Genomic DNA, 20,590 nt, shown 5'->3' with positions numbered 1-20,590 from the left:
TTGATCGAGGCTGGCGGGTGGGCGTGTAGAAGGTCATGCGGTCATTAAGTTACTTGGGGCCCAGGTCGTGGAGAGCCTTGTGTGCGTGGGTCAGGAGTCTGAAAATGATTCTCTTGCTGACGGGGAGCCAGTGCAGGTCTCTCAGGTGTCCGGTGATGTGGCTGTGTCGGGGGATGTCCAGGATAAGTCGTGCGGAGGCGTTCTGGATGCGCTGGAATCTTTTTTGAAGGTTGGCTGTGGTTCCGGCGTAGAGGGTATTACCGTAGTCCAGTCGGCTGGTGATGAGTGCCTGGGTGGCGGTGTTCCTGGTTTCGGTGGGGATCCATCTGAAGATCTTGCAGAGCATGCGCAGGGTGTTGAAGCACGAAGATGAGACAGCATTGACTTGTCTGGTCACCGACAGGGATGAGTCCAGGATGAAGCCCAGGTTGCATGCGTGGTCCGTTGGTTTGGGAGAGGTGCCCAGGGCGGGGGGCCACCAGGAGTCATCCCTGGCGGAGGGTGATGATCCCAAGATGAGGACTTCCGTCTTGTCTGAGTTCAGTTTAAGGCAGCTGCTCCTTATCCAGTCGGCGACGTCTTTCATCACTTCGTGTAGGTTGGCCTTGGCGGTGGTGGGGTCGTTGGTGAGGGAGAGGATCAGCTGGGTGTCATCGGCGTAGGAGATGATGTTGAGGTTGTGTTGGCGTACGATGGCTGCGAGGGGGCTCATGTAGACGTTGAAGAGGGTTGGACTGAGGGAAGATCCTTGTGGAACACCGCAGATGACTTTGGTGGCCTCGGATCTGAACAGGGGGAGGCGGACTCTCTGGGTTCTTCAGGCGGGGAACGAGATGATCTATTCCAGTGCTTTCTCTGGTTCCGATGTTGCTGAGGCGCTTCACTAGGGTGCAGTGGCAGACTGTGTCGAACGCCGCAGAGAGGTCCAAGAGGATGAGGGCCGCTGTTTCCCCATTGTCGATCAGGGTTCTGATGTCGTCGGTGGCTGCGATTAGGGCGGTCTCGATGCTGTGGTTGGCCCGAAACCCAGACTGCGAGGGGTCGAGGGATCCATTCGTCTCGAGGAAGGCGGCCAGCTGTCTGTTGACGGTCTTCTCGATGACTTTGGCCGGAAAGGGAAGGAGCGAGATGGGGCGGTAGTTCTTGAGGTCGGTGGGGTCCGCCGTTGGTTTCTTCAGGAGGGCGATAAGCTCTGCGTGCTTCCAGCTCTCCGGGAAGGTGGCGGTGTGGAAGGAGGAGTTGATGATGTCTAGTAGATGGGGTGCGATGATGGCGTCGGCTTTGTTGAAGACGTGGTGTGGGCAGGGGTCGGTTGGTGATCCGGACACACATTGACATTTTTCTAGAAAACCCGAAAACTGACCAGACAGGTAGAGGTTTCATGGTAATATTGCAGGCTGTGGGAGGTTTACTATGTCCCGTGCATGCTTGGTCTGAGTTTTTAAGTATAGGGGGTGCATCTTCCACATTTCTCTATCGTCATCAAGATGGCTCACAACTTCAAGCGTCATAACTGTTAGCCATACTGGGAAAATCTCTGATGAATATTGGTGAGAACGCCAAAAGATTTGGTACACACTCTTTTCGCATTGGGGCGGCCTCAGAAGCGTCCAAGTGGGGTTTTTCTGTTGGTGACATTAAAAATGAGGGCGCTAGTCCTCCGATTGCTTTTGAGCTACATCAGACAATTGGAACATAACATGTAAGCTGAAGGATACTAATTTTAATTTCTTTTTAGGTGTTCAGATTGCGCGCAAGCATGTGTGGCTAATTGGCCATTCGTTCATCAAGTGGGCAGCTATACAGGCGGACACAAGACATTTTGGCAGGAATTGGGTCTTTCTTCAGATGCAGTTTCTTTCTCATGGTGGGGAAAGAACGGGATGAAATGGGGCCAGTTTTTGCAGCTGGTCAGTGAATTTTCATCTAAAAGAATGCAAGATTTCCTTTTGATACATCTGGGAGAGAATGACCTAGTCCAGTTGTCAGGTTTGGGGCTGTTAATAGTAATGAAGACTGATCTCGAACTCTTCTTAAAGTCATGGCCCGGATATCGTCTCATCCTGACAGCTCTTCTGGCCCGGAGAGTGTGGAAAGGGGCGAACAGTTTCACGGCAATAGAATGGGCAAGCTGGAAAGTAAATCGGGATCTCCAACGTTTTTGCTTTATAAATCATATTTCTTGGTTGGTGCATGAAGAAGTTAATAGGGCAGATTTTCAGTTTTTCCGACATGACGGAGTTTATCTGTCTTTCATTGACAATGACATTTATCTGTTGAATTTACGGGAAATGATTGCTGGGATTTTAAATGTCAATCCATGGTGTTAAGATTGTGCTGTTTTAGCGACAGCATATTTATGCATTTTAGTTTTCAGTGAATGGGCCCCTTTAGTCTAACTGTACATCTTTTTTGTATCTTTATTTCTCCACCCTCCCGCCCCACTCCCTCCTTCCCCTGTTTTCCTCCCACCGCACCCTTCCTTTTTTCTTTCTTTTCTGCCCCCTCCCACTTCCTTTGCCCAAAAGTTCTATACTTACTGTTCTATTAGTTTTATGTCTAGTTAACTTTCAGATTTTATTGGGGTGGTAGTTTCTTTGCTAAGTATATCATTTTTTGGAAGGTGTTTCTTTACTGTTATGGCGAGAGCATATGGCTTTTATATTGTTTGGCACATGGTTCACATTGGAATAGAGATTCATCCAGTTTGGCGACAATGGTTTTTACAAAACAAACTTTTCTCTCCTCACAGCTAACTGACAGGGTGGGGGGACAGGAAAAACACCTGTGATGGGGTTTTTCCTGGTGGCAGATTTGGAGCTAAGCAAGACAGGCAGGAAGGGGTGGGGGCATAAGGAATAGGTTCAGACAGAGGGAAGCAGGGGAGAGAAGTTGGAGTCAAGAGGTAGGCAGGGATGGGCATAGGCGTTTGGGGAGGAGGTTTAGGCGGAACAAGGTGGGGAAATAGTTGACAGGGGGATATGGCTTAGGGGATGGGGGTGTTAGTTTGGGAAATGTTTCACATTGTGATCTGTTATGTATTTATATTGTATATTGCCTACCTGTCCAATAAAGCGACCTTTTACCCCGTTTTGGTCTGGGGCATGGTTATTGCCCAATGGGGTCCCAGGGGTGACACTCGCCGAGTGTTCGCCCCCGGGATATTTCGAGCGATGGTACACCCTGGACTGTCACGCGGGTGGGGGGCCGCAGGGATTGGTTGGTGGCGAAAGCGCGAGCGTGGGCATTCCCAGCGTTCTATTGCTAACTTCGGGAGGTAAGGAGAGGTAGGGCTGGCAATATTTGGCTGGCCCTCCCACCCCCTTTTTCGAATAATTTCTGTATAACTTTCTGTATTACTTTGCCAATGATTGTTTTTTCATATGCATTAAAGTTCGTTACAGGTGGCTGTCGCTTGGACAGGTGGCAGATTTAGAGGAAAGCAAGACATGCAGGAAGGGGTGGAGGCATTAGGAATAGGTTCGGACAGAGGGAAACAGGGGAGAGAAGTTGGAGTCAAGAGGTAGGCAGGGGGGGAGATAGGCATTTGGGGACGAGGTTTAGGCCGAACAAGATGGGGAAATAGTTGACAGGGGGATATGGCGTAGGGGATGGGGGTGTTAGTTTGTGAAATGTTTCATATTATGATCTGTTATGTATTTATATTGTATATTGCCTACCTGTCCAATAAAGCGGCCTTTCACCCGTTTTGGTCTGGGGCGGGGTTATTGCCCGAACAGCACTCTAGCGACCTCGAACTTTTATCGCAAGGTGACTCCTATCGAACAGTCGTCACCCCATGTAAAAGGAGTTCCTTCATTTGCTGAATAGCAGAGGATTGAAAGATAGCGCAAACCCCAATCCATAGGGCCGTTGTTTACAAGTGTGCTGCATCCACATGGGTATCAAGTAAACTAGTCCGTTTCACCACATCACACCCATCAGCAGTGTCAGAAAAAGGGAAAACAGTGGACTGTATCCACAAACAGTCGAAAATAGGAATACATCTTTGTTTGTTTCTTTACCTCTGTACACACGGCCGCCATCTCTAAACCTGCTGACCAGCACTCGAGCGCCGAAGGACTCCTTGTACCACCCGGGATAATCTTCACCGATTATTTTGATGTTTCTGCTGAGCAGGCCCACATCTGCAGCCAGAGTATAGCGGACATTGGTATCTGGCACCTGGTGAGTTTCAGCTGGAAGAAGAGGAGATTTCCTTGAAAATATTGATACTTTTTCTACTTTAATGAAAAATGCGTAATTCACTCATTAGACCATAGCGTCATCGTTCAACTTTATCTGGAGAAGTGTACACCACTCTAAAGAATTTGGTGGAAAGCATTAACATACGATGTGTTTGCTCTACATCCTAAACACTTGAGAAGGTTCGACCTTTGGAATATCGATAAACTTATTTAACTGATTTATCACAATAATAGCAGGCTCAACTTTCTCATTTGTACCAAAGGCAGTAGAAAAAGAAACAAACGAATACACTACAATCCCTTGAGAGCCAAAGTGCAAAGAAACGATACAAAACATGGGTCATTTCTCCAAAAAGTACACATGATCTCCTGGCCACTTTGTGATTGACTCTCATAGTACCCTTTATTTGCAGCACTAGCAGTGTGATGTAATTACCAATTACAACACTCTCTTTTGAAATTATCAGCTAATTATTAGATATTTCACACACATGCATCCCCTTCTCTTCCTAAATTGCTCATTGTGAATTTAAATTCCATCCTCCCTCTTTCTTTATATTCTCAGTGGGATACTGCTCTGCACATTCCTCAGTGGAAGGTTGGCAGTAGTTGTGAGACCCGAACCTGACTCTATGGAATGCTTCCCTTTGTATTCCATTGCTGCATCTGGTCTAAAGACGCTATAGCGCCTTCTTTGATCACCCTCGCATACGTACAAACTATCTGACTACCTTTGTCCTCACAACAACTATATCGCAGTGATGTCTTTTGGGAAAACTGCTGCACTAGTTGTCATTCAATTACTGTACTGTGGTCATCTATTTTCAGACTCTTAAGAGTAAGGTCCGTTTGTTGCGCACAGATAAAAGAACTTTGGAGCTTATTTATGAGCTTTGCAACACTTTAGCACTGCCGGTGCATCACTTTTTGTGACGCACCGGTGGTGTAAAAAGTGCGCCATGTTGCGCCCTATTTACAAAGTGACGCATCTAGGCAGATGCATCACTTTGTAAACCTCTGCGCTACATATACCGGATTCAGGTATAATGTATGCAGGGTGGGCCTTCCCCCACATATTAGCCACGTAGAAGTGGCGCATTGAAATCTATAAGATTTCAGTGCACCTTTTCTAGGACGCCATTGTATGAAAACCTTACGCCTGACTTGCCCCATGTGAAAGGACACATTGCTGGAGCTGCGTCTGTTTTCAGACACATCCCAGCAATGCTTCACTTTTGCGCATACAGATACATCAGGAATACTGACGTATGTGTAACTCCTTGCGACATGGTGCACCGTACTTTAAATACGATGCATCTATGGTGTTGCAAGGATGGTGCAATGAGAAGTGTTGCATCACTACTTTGTTGCAGCGATGCGCGACTTCTCATAAATGAGGCCCTATGTACTGTCACTCAGGTCACATGCATAGAGTCTGAGGAAAATGGAAGTGAGGTTATATTCCTATTATCTTTAGGCCAAAAAGAATTAGATAAATTAGTAATTAAATAATTCGATATTGCAGCATTGGGGAAAGACAGCTCTAAAAAGACAAATGATGCAGTTAGGCCACGTCTGCTATTATCCATCTAGTTGAAAAGAAAATTCCATGTATCTCGCAGTTTGAGAGAAGTTCTATCGGCAGGTATTGGTAGAAACCCTCCCTTTCTTCCCTTTTTGGTGTGATGATATAGGTTACTGATTCAAGAATAAGAAAGTGGCCTACCTGAACTCTCAGATCATGATAACTCTGGCTTATAGTAAAAAAAAGTACATCTTCAGAAGCAAATCAATTCAAAAGAAAGTTTTTCGTTTAAAAATAATGCATTTTGTCAGATAATTTACCTTCAGTAATGCCTTGTCTGGTAGAGACTATCTAGCCACAGATTCCTTCCCTTAGAATAATCTCCAGGTATTAGATTAGATCAGGACATTTTTCGTGAGCTGTACCCCTGCGTGCCAGTAGGTGATGTCCACCATGACGGAAGTGACGTGTGCGGTGCCTATATAGACATCACCCTAGCATGCTGACGTCAGTTTTTTCACAACTTTCCACACCAGTAATACAGAGCCATGAAGAACACTGACCGCTGGTATAGAAAACTAGGGCACTAAGAGTGGAACAGCCATGTCCCTAGAAATCCATTTATGGAGCAGGAAGGATGGGTAGGGCAGTATGTAATCGGCAGCTAGATCGAGTCCCTACCAGATAAGGCATTACTAACGGTAAGTACCTTGTTCATCTGATAGAGACATCTAGCCGCAGACTCCTTACCTTAGAACGGAGGCCCAAGCAATACCTACCTGGAGGTGGGTCTGAGAAACAATTTAACACCGAAAAGTCCTACAGGACGGACCAGGCAAAGTACCATCCAAAGTACCATCTGGACGGACCTAACTGTCCAGGCAGTAGTGTTTTGTGAATGCGTGCAGAAGAGAGGCCCACGTTGCACACAAGCAAATGCGAAGCAGATCTTAAGCAGCTCAGCCTTAGCTTCAGTGGAATGAGCACACAAGCTGCCACTTGGCCAATATGTAGTAGATCTTAATGCAGAGCACGATCTATTGGGAGATAGTCCGTTTCTGTGTGGTTTTCCCCTTCTTCGCTCCAACAAGTATTGGTCTTTCACCCGAAACACTTTGGTGTGGTCAAGGTAGAACGAAAACTCTGTTTTTGGGTGCAATTGATGGAGTCACTCATCTTCCGTAAAGAGATGAGGCAGAGCGCAAAAGGTAGGCAGGGTGATGGACTAGCCTACATGAAAGTGAGTGACCATTTTCGGCAGGAAAGAAAGCTAGTGCAAAGAACCAGCTTCTTCTGGTATATGTTTAGGTACAGGGACTTGGGCTTTGGTGACAAATCCTGTAGTTCACTGACCCTCAGAGCAGATGTTATTGCCACAATGAAGGCCATCTTGATGATAAAGAGCCTGATAGAACAGTTGCGGTGACTCAAAAGGAAACATCAGAAAAGTGAGCACTAGATTAATGTCCCAATGAGGCAGGATCAAGGGTGAAGGAGGAAATGTGTTGTAGCCCTTTCAGAAAGCTAATTACAACAGGGGATTAGAACAGAAATGGCTGATCTGGCAACCACAGAAAGGCTGAGATAGAAGTAAGATAGCCCTTTATGTTGGATGTATGATGTTACAACGCATACTTTTACATCGCATACCATTACAACGCGATTTTTACAACGCATGATCCATTACAATGCATGCCTTTACAACGCATGACATTACATAGCAGATGCTATTACAACGCATGCCATTACAACGTAAGTATAGGTAAGTATATCTTTTTTAAAAAAATTGTAATTAATTTAATTTAATTAATTTAAGTTATTTAAAGTCGTTTTTTTAAAAACTGAACCCTAAAAATACCCCTGTACCCCATAACCCAAACCTAGTCCTGAACCCTAAAAATACCCCTGTACCCCATAACCCAAACCTAGCCCTAAACCCTAAAAATACCCCTGTACCCCAAAACCCAAACCTAGCTCTGAACCCTAAAAATACCCCAGTACCCCTTAACCCAAACTTAGCCCTGAACCCTAAAAATACCCCTGTACCCCATAACCCAAACCTAGCCCTGAACCCTAAAAATACCCCAGTAACCCATAACCCAAACCTAGCCCTGAACCCTGAAAATACCCCTGTACCCCATAACCCAAACCTAGCCCTGAACCCTAAAAATACCCCTGTACCCCATAACCCAAACCTAGCCCTGAACCCTAAAAATACCCCTGTACCCCATAACCCAAACATAGCCCTGAACCCTAAAAATACCCCTGTACCCCATAACCCAAACCTAGCCCTGAACCCTAAAAATACCCCTGTACCCCAAAACCCAAACCTAGCCCTCAACCCTAAAAATACCCCTGTACCCCATAACCCAAACCTAGCCCTGAACCCTAAAAATACCCAAACACCCCAAAACATATACCTCAGTACCCCAAAACATATACTCCTATACTCATACTTATTTTAAAAAATTACTTAAATTAATATATTTAATTTATTTTTTTTAAATACATAAATTAATATATGTATTTATTTTTAATATTAATTAAATTAATTATATAATGTTACATAAAATATCAAATAAAATGATATACTTACCTATACTTACGTTGTAATGGCATGCATTGTAATAGCATCTGCTATGTAATGTCATGCGTTGTAAAGGCATGCATTGTAATGGATCCTGCATTGTAAAAGTTGCGATGTAATGGTAGTGCGTTGTAAAAGTTGCGTTGTAACGGGTGTTTCCCCTTTAGGATACCCAATGCAGAGTTCTGCTGGACAAGAGAAAGAATAAAGAGAAGGAACGGAGAGAGGGGAGCAGAAAGAGAGTGAACCTGTTCTCTGTACACCATGCAACATACCTGGCAGGCGTGTTCTGCCTTGGTAGAGGGATGCCGGGCTGCCAAGATAACATTGCAGACATTGGGCTGAAGGGCAACAACTGTCAACTGTCACCGCTCAATCTCCATGCATGAAGATGAAGCCTTCCCTGCTGCTGCGATAGAAGATCATCCCCAAATGGCAGTCTGATCGGAGGACTGATGGCCATGTTCAACAGCTTGAGATACGAGGTTCTCCGGGCCTAGTCCAGATCCACAAGAATGACCTGTGTCCGTTCATTCCTGATCTTGAAAACTCTGTACAGGAATGGTATGGGGAGGAAAGGTGTACAGGAGGACTGGGCTCCACTCGAGATGAAAAGCATCTCTGAGTGAGAACCGCCTTTGACATTGTGCATTCTCTGCAAGGGAAAACAGATCTTACCAAGGCTCTTACCATTGCAGAAAGAGACTGTGCACCAACTCCAGATGGAGATGCCATTTGTGTTCCACTAGGCACCTCTGGCTGAGTTTGTCAGCCCTGGCACTTGGAGAGCCCGTCAGGTGTTGAACCACCAGGGATATGCCCTGACAAATCAGCCATGTCCAGAGAAACATGGTCTCCAGACAAAAGGTCCGCAACCCTGCTCCACCTTGTTTGATGCAGTACCACATAGCAGCAGTATTGTCCGTGAACACCTGCACTAACCTTACCTTGATGGAGGTTTGGTGGAACTAGCACCTTTTGGTTGGCTGAGGCAAAACCCTAGCCAGGCAGAACATACCACTTCCATCAGGGGTGGGTGGTTACACTCACTGTACAACCTCTTCCATGCTCATGACAGCTCACGGCCATCATGAGTCACAATGGGCATGTGCTCATGACGGCCGGGAGCCGTCACGACCATGCCCGCGATTGGAATGTCCAGCACTACAGCGGAATTCGCGATGCAGTGAAGAGGATATTATATTAAGGGTAAACAATGGTTCATTGGTGGCCTAAATAGGTCCTAAAGAACATAACCTGGAGTATTCTAATAAGTCACTCTTTGGAGCAGAATATGTTGGGTGACATGTAGAAAATTATTTATTCATATTTTCAACATGTAAGGATGCGTTTCAGGTGCTCACATGAGTGACAAGGTGCATATCATGACATGAGTGAACAAAGTGAGACTAAACGAAATGTCACATAAAAACAAGGTGTAATCCACAGAGCTATATACAATGGGATGGGGGAATTTCCTTGGGTGGGCCGACGACGTTTCGATCTTTAGTGATTTAAGATCATCTTCAGGACCAGGTGAGCTTCCTGAAATCTTTCTTGATCTCTATTCTGTCCCAGCTTGTGGGTGTAAGAGATGCTTCAATCAGGGAAGTATTAGCTTCAAGGATTTCATTTTTTCTCATTTCTATCCCAGCATGTGGGTGCGAAAGAAGCTTAAGTCGAAGGAATTAATCTTGGTTCAGTTAGAGGTTAGATTTAATCTAATACTTGTTTTTATGTGACATTTCGTTTATTCATGTCACGATATGCACCTTGTCACTCACTTGAGCACCTGAAACGCATCCTTACATGTTGAAAATATGAAAAAAATAATTTTCTACATGTTACTCTACATATTCTGCTCCAAAGAGTGACTTAATAGTATACTCCAGGTTATGTTCTTCAGGTCCTATTTAGGCCACCAATGAACCATTGTTTACCCTTAATACTCTACAATGGGGTACCCTTGTCTCTTAAATTGCAGTGAAGAGGATAACCTGCGCTCACCCATGCTTTTTTTGACACTGAGCAGGCAGGCTTCTCACAGGCAATGGGAAAAGCATTGGTACAGCAATATTACACAATAAATTCACTGAGCATCACAAAAGAGACTTCACAAGGGGTGTATGTAAAGAATGTTATTGCATTCAACGCTCACATTATTTAACTCATCATGAACTTGTATTTCTGGGCATAAATCACATTTGGAAATATGATTAGCAGTACTAGGCTCAACCATATTAAAATTACATTGGTAGTATGCACGCTTGGGAATTATCCTACTTTAGCCCCCAACATGCTTATGCAGTGCAAAACATTGGCAGAACTAGACCCAGCCTGCAATTATTACAATTCAATACCAGGCAGCTATATGGTGCACCCCAGATCACAACGATATTGTAAATGTGTACACACAGATAATTACAACACTTTTATCAGCACCGTGGGCTTAGGCCACACATGTAAAACTAATGTCAAACATAGTATTCTTTTGGCAAGGAATCAATGTGTAAAGCAACACTGTTGTGTGGTGTAATCAATCACAGGAGGTCCTCAGGCAGTCAGTCCCACACACTCCGCACTGATACACGGTGCCAAGGATATCATGCTGGTCCCTATAGAGTGCACTCACACAGATATGCAGACAATGCAACTGATATCTGGCAGGTCAATTGATCGTACAATGCATACGCAGTGGCCCAAGCCCTCCTCCACCTTTCAGTTAACCTCGACTACCCTACACCCAGATAACCAGCCCTTCCCCTGATACTAGGCCGATTGCGGCCGGAGTCACACTTAGTCATGGTCCCAGGGAAATAGGTGTGAGTGAGTAGCAGGACTAATTAGGAGGCATACAACAAATGGTAGGCTTGGCCACCACTAGGGAAGTTCACTCACAGGATGCAGAGCAAAAGCAGGCTGAGGGTGATAGTCATTCAATAAATTAATTTCACAATGTGCCTTCCAGAACCAGCCCAGTTCTGCGAAGCACGGGAGGCACGCAGTCTCTTGACCTGCTTCTGATCACTCTCAGAAGCATCCCATCAACCCAGTCAATCATTCACATTACCCAGGCCTGACCCAGGCACAACAACCTGAAAACACAAAGTTGTTGGGCTCGGTAAGGAGAGGGCGGTTGGCTGCCACACTAATGGCACAAAAGGAACAATCGATGAAAGGGGTGTGAAGCAGAGGAGCCCCTCGAAAGTCGAAGGCACTCTGTCCTATACACGTTGATCCAAGTAGCACCCAGGCAATCTGAGCACACTGTCTGTTGGTTGTTGATACGAGCCGCACAAGACAATTGCGGTCACACACAACAATGAGACAGAAACTCAGTCTCTCACTGGAAATGAGGTACAACGTCTGGTGTGTGCTAATCAGAATCGCACCAGCCAATACCGGTCACACTCAACGAAGAGTTGCAAATGAGGCACAATGCCTTGCTTGCATTAAGGGCAGCACCCGACAATTCTGGTCACACACATAGGTGCAAGTTTACCAGTGCTGCATGAGGTAGACAGAGGCTCTACTAAATATATACCCCCACCACGAAGGTTGCAACCTTTTAATTGGACTCTGCACACAATGAGCACGCAGTTGGCATGTTGCACAAGAGAGATGCGGCACGATCGATGAAATAGGCCACGCTGGCTCTGACACACAGTGAATCAGCTCACCACCAAGAAGATGCTTATGCATGCTGAGGTCCCCACGATGCAGGTGGCCACACTCCTTAGATGTGAGCAGTACTTTTGGGGCTCTGCAGAGGGCAATCGGTCTCCAGGCTGAATTCTTATTTCCACGCTCATGCTGCGCTGCCAGTTTGGATCCAAAAGACAATATGGGCACTTAAGATGGCACCTCACCCCAGGTGTCACAAGTAGGCAGTGTGGGTCTCTTGTGGGAGGTCTTTGATGTCCTTGAGATCTCCTCAAGAGAACAGGGGGCAAGCCAACAAGCCCTTGGAGGAGCGCCACACAGCAGCAGGTAAACAGCCCAAACCAGCCACTATTCAGGAAAGGTGCATGCTCCGGTTCTAATGTCAGTAATCCTCTTTTTGCACAACATATTCCTCTGGCAGTGTGCACCATGCAGGTCCAGGGTCTCCAGGCTCTTGTCCCAACAAGTCAATCTCTACCATGGTTCAGAGGCTTTCCCTTTGAACCAAAGTGGTCTCCCCTAAATTTCAGTCCTGTCTACCATGAGGCCGTAGAATGAATATCTTCAGCTTTAGTGAGGCCATGATCTGGCTCCCAGAGGCCAAGTGCTAAAATGTAAGGCTCCAATCTACCCCCCCAGGCCCTCAAATGGCAGAGGTCTGTCCTTCCAGTTACACGCCCAATGTTTTTTGCTGTTGCTTTGGAATGCACAGATATGCTCCCCCAGCCTCCAGCCAAGGATGGAGTCAAACTAAAAAGGCACACAAAGAGTTTTAGAACAAATAAATGGCCACTTTATAGAAGTGGCATTTCTAAGCTAGTAATGAAAAAAAAATCTTTACCACAGGAGAGGGTTTATCATTGTGAATCCAATGATAGGAATCATTATGAGGATGCTTCACTGCAAACCCCTATTTAAGTCTAAAGTCATTTCAACCATTCTGCCAAGATAACTTCATAGGTAGTGAAAACACACATGGGTATTCTTCACTAACTGGGCTGCCTTTCACCTACCACTTGCTTCACCCCTCAGGACCTATCATAAGGATGCCCTAGTGGTAGTGAAAGGTCCCCTTGGGGTTGGCTAGTAATTTAGAAAGGCCTACCTGATTATAAGTACACTTGCATGCACACATACCTGCAATGGCAGTCTTGAGACATGTTTTAAAAACATTCTACGTAGGCTTGTTGCATGTTTAAAAACATCAGGTAAGCACCCCTTCCTAACATGTGTAGGAAGGGCATGATCACTTTGACACTGCATTTACAGTTGGAAAGTGCCCATAGCCATAAGGACATAAAGCCACAAACACAGAATCAGCAAAAACACCCCAATGGTGTCCCATTAGAAGAGCAGACACATGGGGGTTCTTCAATACCTGGGCATGTGTACCTACCATGCCTTTCACCTACCACTTGTCTGCCCCTCTGGGCTTTCCTCAGGGGTTCTCTACCGGTACTGTTAGGCCCACTAAGGATAAGATGAACTGCGCACCCACAGGCCTGCAATCGCAGGACTGATACTTGTTTGACAGCCTTTTCTGGGTGGTGGCACAATCAGTGCTGCGTCCCAATACTAGCCAGTGCAGTACCTGCCCTGGGTATATGGTGCATCTTTTTGCTGGGCACTCATAGGTACAACACCTAAACCAATCAAAGAAGCACCACATCGTAGCATGTGCAGGAAGGGCACATGAGCTTTCACACTGCATTACAGTGGTAAAGTGCCCAGAGTCCTGAAGATGTGCCCACTGGAACTTCAGGACCTACGGCAGAGCCCAAGTATGCCAGCTGGCATGGGTTACAAGCAGGATGCAAGAAACCATGAGGCCCAGCAGCCTCAGAGTCAGTCTTACGATACTCAGGATAGAGGCTGAAACATCTGTATCAGAGCCTAAATATCTTGCAGTCGCCTTTCAGGAGTATAGGACCAATACCCCACTCTGCCCAGAACAGCTGAGATGGAAGGCAGTGTCTGAGCGGCAATCAGGTGTGACTTCAGCACATTGATAGTTAACCCAAGACAGTGTAGGAGGTTAGCCAATGCCTGGAGGTAGGAGACAACTGTCTGGGGTGAGCCCACCTTTAACAGCCATTTGTCAAGATAGGGAAAGACTGGCACCCTGATCGTCACAGATGAGCAGCAACCACCGCCATCACCTTGCTGAACGCTAAAGGGATACTGGTAAGGCGAAAAGAGAGCACAACAAACTGAAAGTGCATGTGGCCTACCATGAACTGTAGGTAATGCCTGCTGACAGGCAGGTGACCTAGTTTAGGACACCCCCTGCGCCGCACGGCCACCAGCTGCTGCTTGTGCCTCCCGCCTGCCTGCCTCGCTGCCCCGGCCGCCGCCGTGTGACCACGCCCCCTGCCACCGAGCGGCGTGGTCTCCTACGGTGTAGCGCTGTGCTCGCCTGTCCTGCAGGCTCCTGTACCCCGCTATCTTGCTGTGTGCCCCTCTGCATGTATTGTATTTTATTGTGAATTTGTATTTGTTTTTTGCCTGCTTGCCTGTTTCTCGCTCCCCCCGTCTCCTCCCCACCCGCTCCCAGCTTCCCGCCACCGCCGCTAACCACGCCCCCTTTTTCTTTCTGTACCCTCCCCGCTCCCGCCTCCCAGCTGCTCCGCCCTCCCTCGCACTTGGCCATATATGGCGACCGTGCGACGCAGGTGAGTGTGACCTAGTTTAGGACACCCCCCGCGCCGCACGGCCACCAGCTGCTGCGTGTGCCTCCCGCCTGCCTGCCTCGCTGCCCCGGCCGCCGCTGTGTGACCACGCCCCCTGCCACCGAGCGGCGTGGTCTCCTACGGTGTAGCGCTGTGCTCGCCTGTCCTGCAGGCTCCTGTACCCCGCTATCTTGCTGTGTGCCCCTCTGCATTTATTGTATTTTATTGTGAATTTGTATCTGTTTTTTGCCTGCTTGCCTGTCTCTCGCTCCCCCCGTCTCCTCCCCACCCGCTCCCCGCTTCCCGCCACAGCCGCTAACCACGCCCCCTTTTTCTTTCTGTACCCTCCCCGCTCCCGCCTCCCAGCTGCTCCACCCTCCCTCGCACTTGGCCATATATGGCGACCGTGCGACGCAGGTGAGTGTGACTTAGTTTAGGACACCCCCCGCGCCGCACGCCCACCAGCTGCTGCGTGTGCCTCCCGCCTGCCTGCCTCACTGCCCCGGCTGCCGCCGTGTGACCACGCCCCCTGCCACCGAGCGGCGTGGTCTCCTACGGTGTAGCGCTGTGCTCGCCTGTCCTGCAGGCTCCTGTACCCCGCTATCTTGCTGTGTGCCCCTCTGCATTTATTGTATTTTATTGTGAATTTGTATTTGTTTTTTGCCTGCTTGCCTGTCTCTCGTCCCCCAGTCTCCTCCCCACCCGCTCCCAGCTTCCCGCCACCGCCGCTAACCACGCCCCCTTTTTCTTTCTGTACCCTCCCCGCTCCGGCCTCCCAGCTGCTCCGCCCTCCCTCGCACTTGGCCATATATGGCGACCATGCAACGCAGGTGAGTGTGACCTAGTTTAGGACACCCCCCGCGCCGCACGGCCACCAGTTGCTGCGTGTGCCTCCCGCCTGCCTGCCTCGCTGCCCCGGCCGCCGCCATGTGACCACGCCCCCTGCCACCGAGCGGCGTGGTCTCCTACGGTGTAGCGCTGTGCTCGCCTGTCCTGCAGGCTCCTGTACCCCGCTATCTTGCTGTGTGCCCCTCTGCATTTATTGTACTTTATTGTGAATTTGTATTTGTTTTTTGCCTGCTTGCCTGTCTCTCGCTCCCCCCGTCTCCTCCCCACCCGCTCCCCGCTTCCCGCCACCGCCGCTAACCACGCCCCCTTTTTCTTTCTGCACCCTCCCCGCTCCCGCCCGCCAGCTGCTCCGCCCTCCCTCGCACTTCGCCATATATAGCGACCGTGCGAACGCGCAGCGGTCACGCGCAGCGGTCACGCGCAGCGGGCGCTCCGATTGTGCGCCGAAGGCGCGCCAAAGGTAAGCCCGTCTGCGCCCGTCCGCGCCTGGACCGCGCCCAGCGCCAGGACCCCTGGCCCCCACCGACGGAAGACGACCCGACTGTCCTACAACGCCACCGAACTCATCGCACTCAACACCTGCGGGATCCCTGGATGCTACAGAGCCACCCCGAGGCGCACCCACGGACCCTTCAGCTGCCACGCCTGCAAGTTCACCTGCATCCGGACCTGCCCCGCACCAGCACCCGCCAAGCCGAACACCAGCAGCAACCACCTCAAGTGCATCCTGCTCAACACCCGCTCCGTCCACAGGCACGCCATCGAACTCTGAAACCTCCTCGACACCACAGCTCCTGACGTCGCCTTCCTCACGGAATCCTGGATGAACGACTCCTCAGCACCCGACATCACCATCGCCATCCCAGAGGGATACAAGATCACCCGAAGAGACCGCGTCAAACAGACTGGAGGAGGCATCCCCATCATCCACAGGGACACCATTCACATCACGACCAACACCTACGACACCCTGAAAACCGCCGAACACCTACACTTCCAGATCCGCACCGACCCGAAGACCACCCTCAGAGGCACCCTGATCTACCGACCCCCGAGAGCACGCACACAATTCAGCGAGGACATCGCCGACTTCGTCAGCCCGCATGCACTCCCCTCCGCTGACTACATCCTCCTGGGGGACCTCAACTTCCACCTGGAGAACAGCAACGACCGCAACACCATCACCCTGCTCGACAACCTCGCCAACCTCGGACTCAAGCAGCTGGTGTCCACCCCCACCCACCTCGCCGGACACACCCTCGACGCCGTCTTCTCATCCAGCAAAGACATCGCCTTCAGCCACGCCACTGGACTCCACTGGACGGACCACAGCTGCGTCCACTTCACCTTCAGAAGAACGACGATCCACCACCACCAGCAACCGGTTGCTCGAAGAAGCTGGAACAAGATCACAGCCGACCAGCTCGCCGCTTCCCTGAGCCAGCACCCCCCCGCCAGCTCAGCGAACCCCAGCCAGGCCGCCGACAACCTCACGAAGTGGATCAACAACTGCGCTGACGAACTCGCCCCACTGAGGACCCCGCCCAGCAGACCCGGCAGCAAGAAGGCCCCATGGTTCACCGACAAACTCAAGAGCTCCAAGAAGAACTGCCGAACCCTCCAGAAAACCTGGAGAAGGGAACCAACACCGGAGAACATGACCGCCCTCAAGCTTGCCACCCGGAAGCACCACCAACTGATCCGTGCCACTAAGAAAACTGCATTCAAGGACTGGCTGGACAACAACGCACACAATTGCAAGGAACTCTTCAACATCGTCAAAGAGCTCTCCAAGAGCTCTCCAACCCCAACGCCCTGATGGACAACGGAGAAACAGCGGCCCTCATCCTCCTAGACCTCTCCGCGGCATTCAACACTGTCTGCCACCACACCCTAGTGCAGCGCCTCAGCAACGTCGGAATCCAGGAGAAGGCACTGGAATGGATCATCTCCTTCCTCGACGGAAGAACACAGAGAGTCCGTCTACCACCGTACAAGTCAGAGGCCACCAAAGTCATCTGCGGCGTCCCTCAAGGATCCTCGCTGAGCCCCACCCTCTTCAACGTCTACATGAGCCCCCTCACGGCCATCGCACGCCAACACAACCTAAACATCATCTCCTACCCGGACGACACCCAGCTGATCCTCTCCCTGACCAACGACCCCGCCGCTGCCAGAGCCAACCTTCACGAAGGGATGAGACACGTAGCCGAGTGGATGACGACAAGCCACCTGAAACTGAACTTAGACAAGACGGAAGTCCTCATCCTGGGTTCCTCGCCCTCCGCCTGGGACGACTCCTGGTGGCCCCCCACCCTGGGCAGCGCACCCAAACCGACAGACCATGCACGCAACCTGGGCTTCATCTTGGACTCCTCCCTCACCATGACCAGACAAGTCAACGCAGTCTCCTCGTCATGCTTCAACATCCTGCGCATGCTACGGAAGATCTTCTGGTGGATCCCCACCGAGACCAGGAAGACGGTCACCCAGGCCCTCGTCACCAGCCGACTGGACTACGGCAATGCCCTCTACGCCGGAACCACCGCCAAGCTCCAGAAGAGACTCCAGCGGATCCAGAACGCCTCAGCCAGACTCATCCTCGACATCCCACGACACAGCCACATCTCCGGACATCTGAGAGACCTGCATTGGCTCCCCGTCAACAAAAGAATCACCTTCCGCCTCCTCACCCACGCACACAAAGCCCTACACGATCAAGGCCCGAGCTACCTCAACCGCCGCATCAACTTCTACGCTCCCAAACGACATCTCCCATCAGCCAGCCCCGCCCTCGCCGCCGTCCCCCGCATCCGAAGAACGACAACAGGCGGAAGGTCCTTCTCTCCTACCTGGCCACCAAGACCTGGAACTCCCTCCCTCCCGACCTGCGCCTGACCCAAGACCACCTCTCCTTCAGGAAGAAGCTCAAGACCTGGCTATTCGAGCAGTAGCAGCACCCCCCCCCCCAGCACCTTGAGACCCTCCGGGTAAGTAGTGCGCTATATAAATGTCTGTGATTGATTGATTGATTGAAGGGGATGCAAAAATATACGTTACTGCAAGTCCAACGCTACCATCCACTCATCCGGGTTCAGGAAAGATGGGACTTGAGCGAGCGTGAGCATTTTGAATTTCTCCTTCTTGAGGAAGGAAGTGAGAGGGCGGAGGTCTAGGATGGGGAGAAGTCCTCCGTCATTTTTGGCACCATAACGTAGCTTGTAATACAATCACAACCTATTTCTAGCATCAGCACCCTCTCTTTGGCTCTCTTAGCCAAGAGAGCTTCCACTTCCTGCTGGAGTAAGGAGAGATAGTCCTCTGTGAGCCTGTCACAAGCGGTGTTGTGTAGTTCCTAGGAGTCGCCCGGGACCTGCCCGTTTTGGATGACCTAACTGAGGCATTGGTGTGCAAAACAGAGTCTGGACACCCTCACAGGATATGTCAGCTGTTAGACCAGCTAGATCTACAGTGCTACTACCATCCCCCTGTATTATACAGTGGTGTAGGTAGTTTCTGGCAACCATTGAACATGACAACCCTGTTTCCTCAGGGATCGTGAAAAACAGTACAGTACTTTTTGCTCAGGTGCTCGTGCTTGCTTAATCTCAGAAAACAAACAGAATAACAATTGGAAAGTTTTCAATAAGTATTTATTGGTGTAGCGACAATCTTGTGTAAAAAATATGTGCTGCGACAATTAGGAGACAGAAGTATACAAAAGAAATGGCAAGGGCCAATATAGTAAATAGTAGATACATTTCTACCATAATGCTAAAATAATGAACATGGATGGTTCCTAAAAACTATAGCATATGCGTTCTCCTACAATTTGTGCGATACGTAATCTGCCTAAAATGTACCTAGCCTAGATGTGTACGTGTAGCATGTATATGTGCATAGGTGTATGTAGCCAATAAACACCTAGGGAAGTTCCAACCCCCTCATCTGATGATTGAGAGCGAAGGACCCCGTCTCTGCTTGGAGGATGATATTTCGCAAAGGAAGGTCAGGCCGCTGCGTGCCGAAGATTCAGCATGCAGAACCCCAGCTCAACTTGGAAATAATTCTCCTCGAAATTGTTGGGGGGAGTGAAGGTCTTATACACTGAAATGGTCACTCCTGGGTTTTGTTTAGAACACATATGTTTTGAAAACAATTTTATATGTTTTTCAAACAATCATAAATGTTTATCAAAACAATGCGCTCATGCATAGCGAGCCTGTTGGCCCAGGATGGAAAAAGCGGTGACTCTTATACAGAATAAGAGTGCCGAGCTTGGGGACATGTTTATGTACCTCAGGTGCAGCATTATTATCACATTATACCACAAGCCTGCTCACAATGGGACAGAGCTAACTACAAGGTAAAAGGTCACCCTTTAGAACCGTTATTCTCATGTGGATGGGACAATGTATGTAAAAAGGGGTATACATGACAGGCCTAGCCTAACAAACATGACACCCACTCCTCATCAAAAGGTCAATAGGGTTAGCCAGCTACAAATAAAGCTTGAAAAGTCATTTTACCTAAAAGCGTTTCAAAAAGGTCCTCTAACACGTACATGGGTTATTAATTATTAGCCTGAGCACCTTGAAAGCTATAATGCTTAGTTTGAGCAGAGAAGAAAAAATAAAGAAAACTCTGTTTCGACCTTGAATTTGATAAATAGTAAAAAAATCACTGAAATGTTCCCAGCACAGGAAATGCCAGATTGTTTATGAATCCTGTGCTGAAGACTCAATATCGCTGAACATTGCATCCGCAGTTGACACTCCTTCCAGTTCTTCCAGTATGATGTTGAGTGGCCAAAGATGGTCATCTCTGGTCCCCACAGCAGCCGCTGAGGGAGAATTAGATGCCTGCACTCCTGGAGCTGATGCCTGTACATCTGAAGCAGAGCCGATGACAGGTCTAGCCTAACGAACATGACAGTGGGTGTAATGGGAGGAGGCGTAGTCATGAAGGGGAGCGAGTAGCCCTGTTGGACAATTTCAAGCACTAAGTTGTCTGATATTATTGACCTGCAGTGCTGCAGGTGATGGCATATTCTGCTCTCTCACTTGTTGCCCATGATGGTTGGAGGGCA

The 20,590-nt window shown here is 49.1% G+C and overlaps 1 protein-coding gene across 1 annotated transcript in view; it reads right to left on the bottom strand.

Annotated features, from left to right (window-relative positions):
* The window catches only part of LOC147724580 (fibrocystin-L-like), a 1,106,658-nt gene that overhangs the window by 205,594 nt on the left and 880,474 nt on the right, over window positions 1-20,590 (bottom strand). The window contains exon 62 of the mRNA XM_086966124.1: window positions 4,026-4,199. Within this exon, the coding sequence (XP_086822250.1) occupies window positions 4,026-4,199 (174 nt within the window). The remainder of the gene's footprint in view (window positions 1-4,025; window positions 4,200-20,590) is intronic.

Source organism: Lissotriton vulgaris, chromosome 4_1 (genome assembly GCF_964263255.1).
Source record: "Lissotriton vulgaris chromosome 4_1, aLisVul1.2, whole genome shotgun sequence".
Classification (NCBI taxonomy): domain Eukaryota; kingdom Metazoa; phylum Chordata; class Amphibia; order Caudata; family Salamandridae; genus Lissotriton; species Lissotriton vulgaris.
The sequence above is the reverse complement of the archived record's forward strand: the minus strand, read 5'-3'. Positions and strand labels throughout refer to the sequence as shown.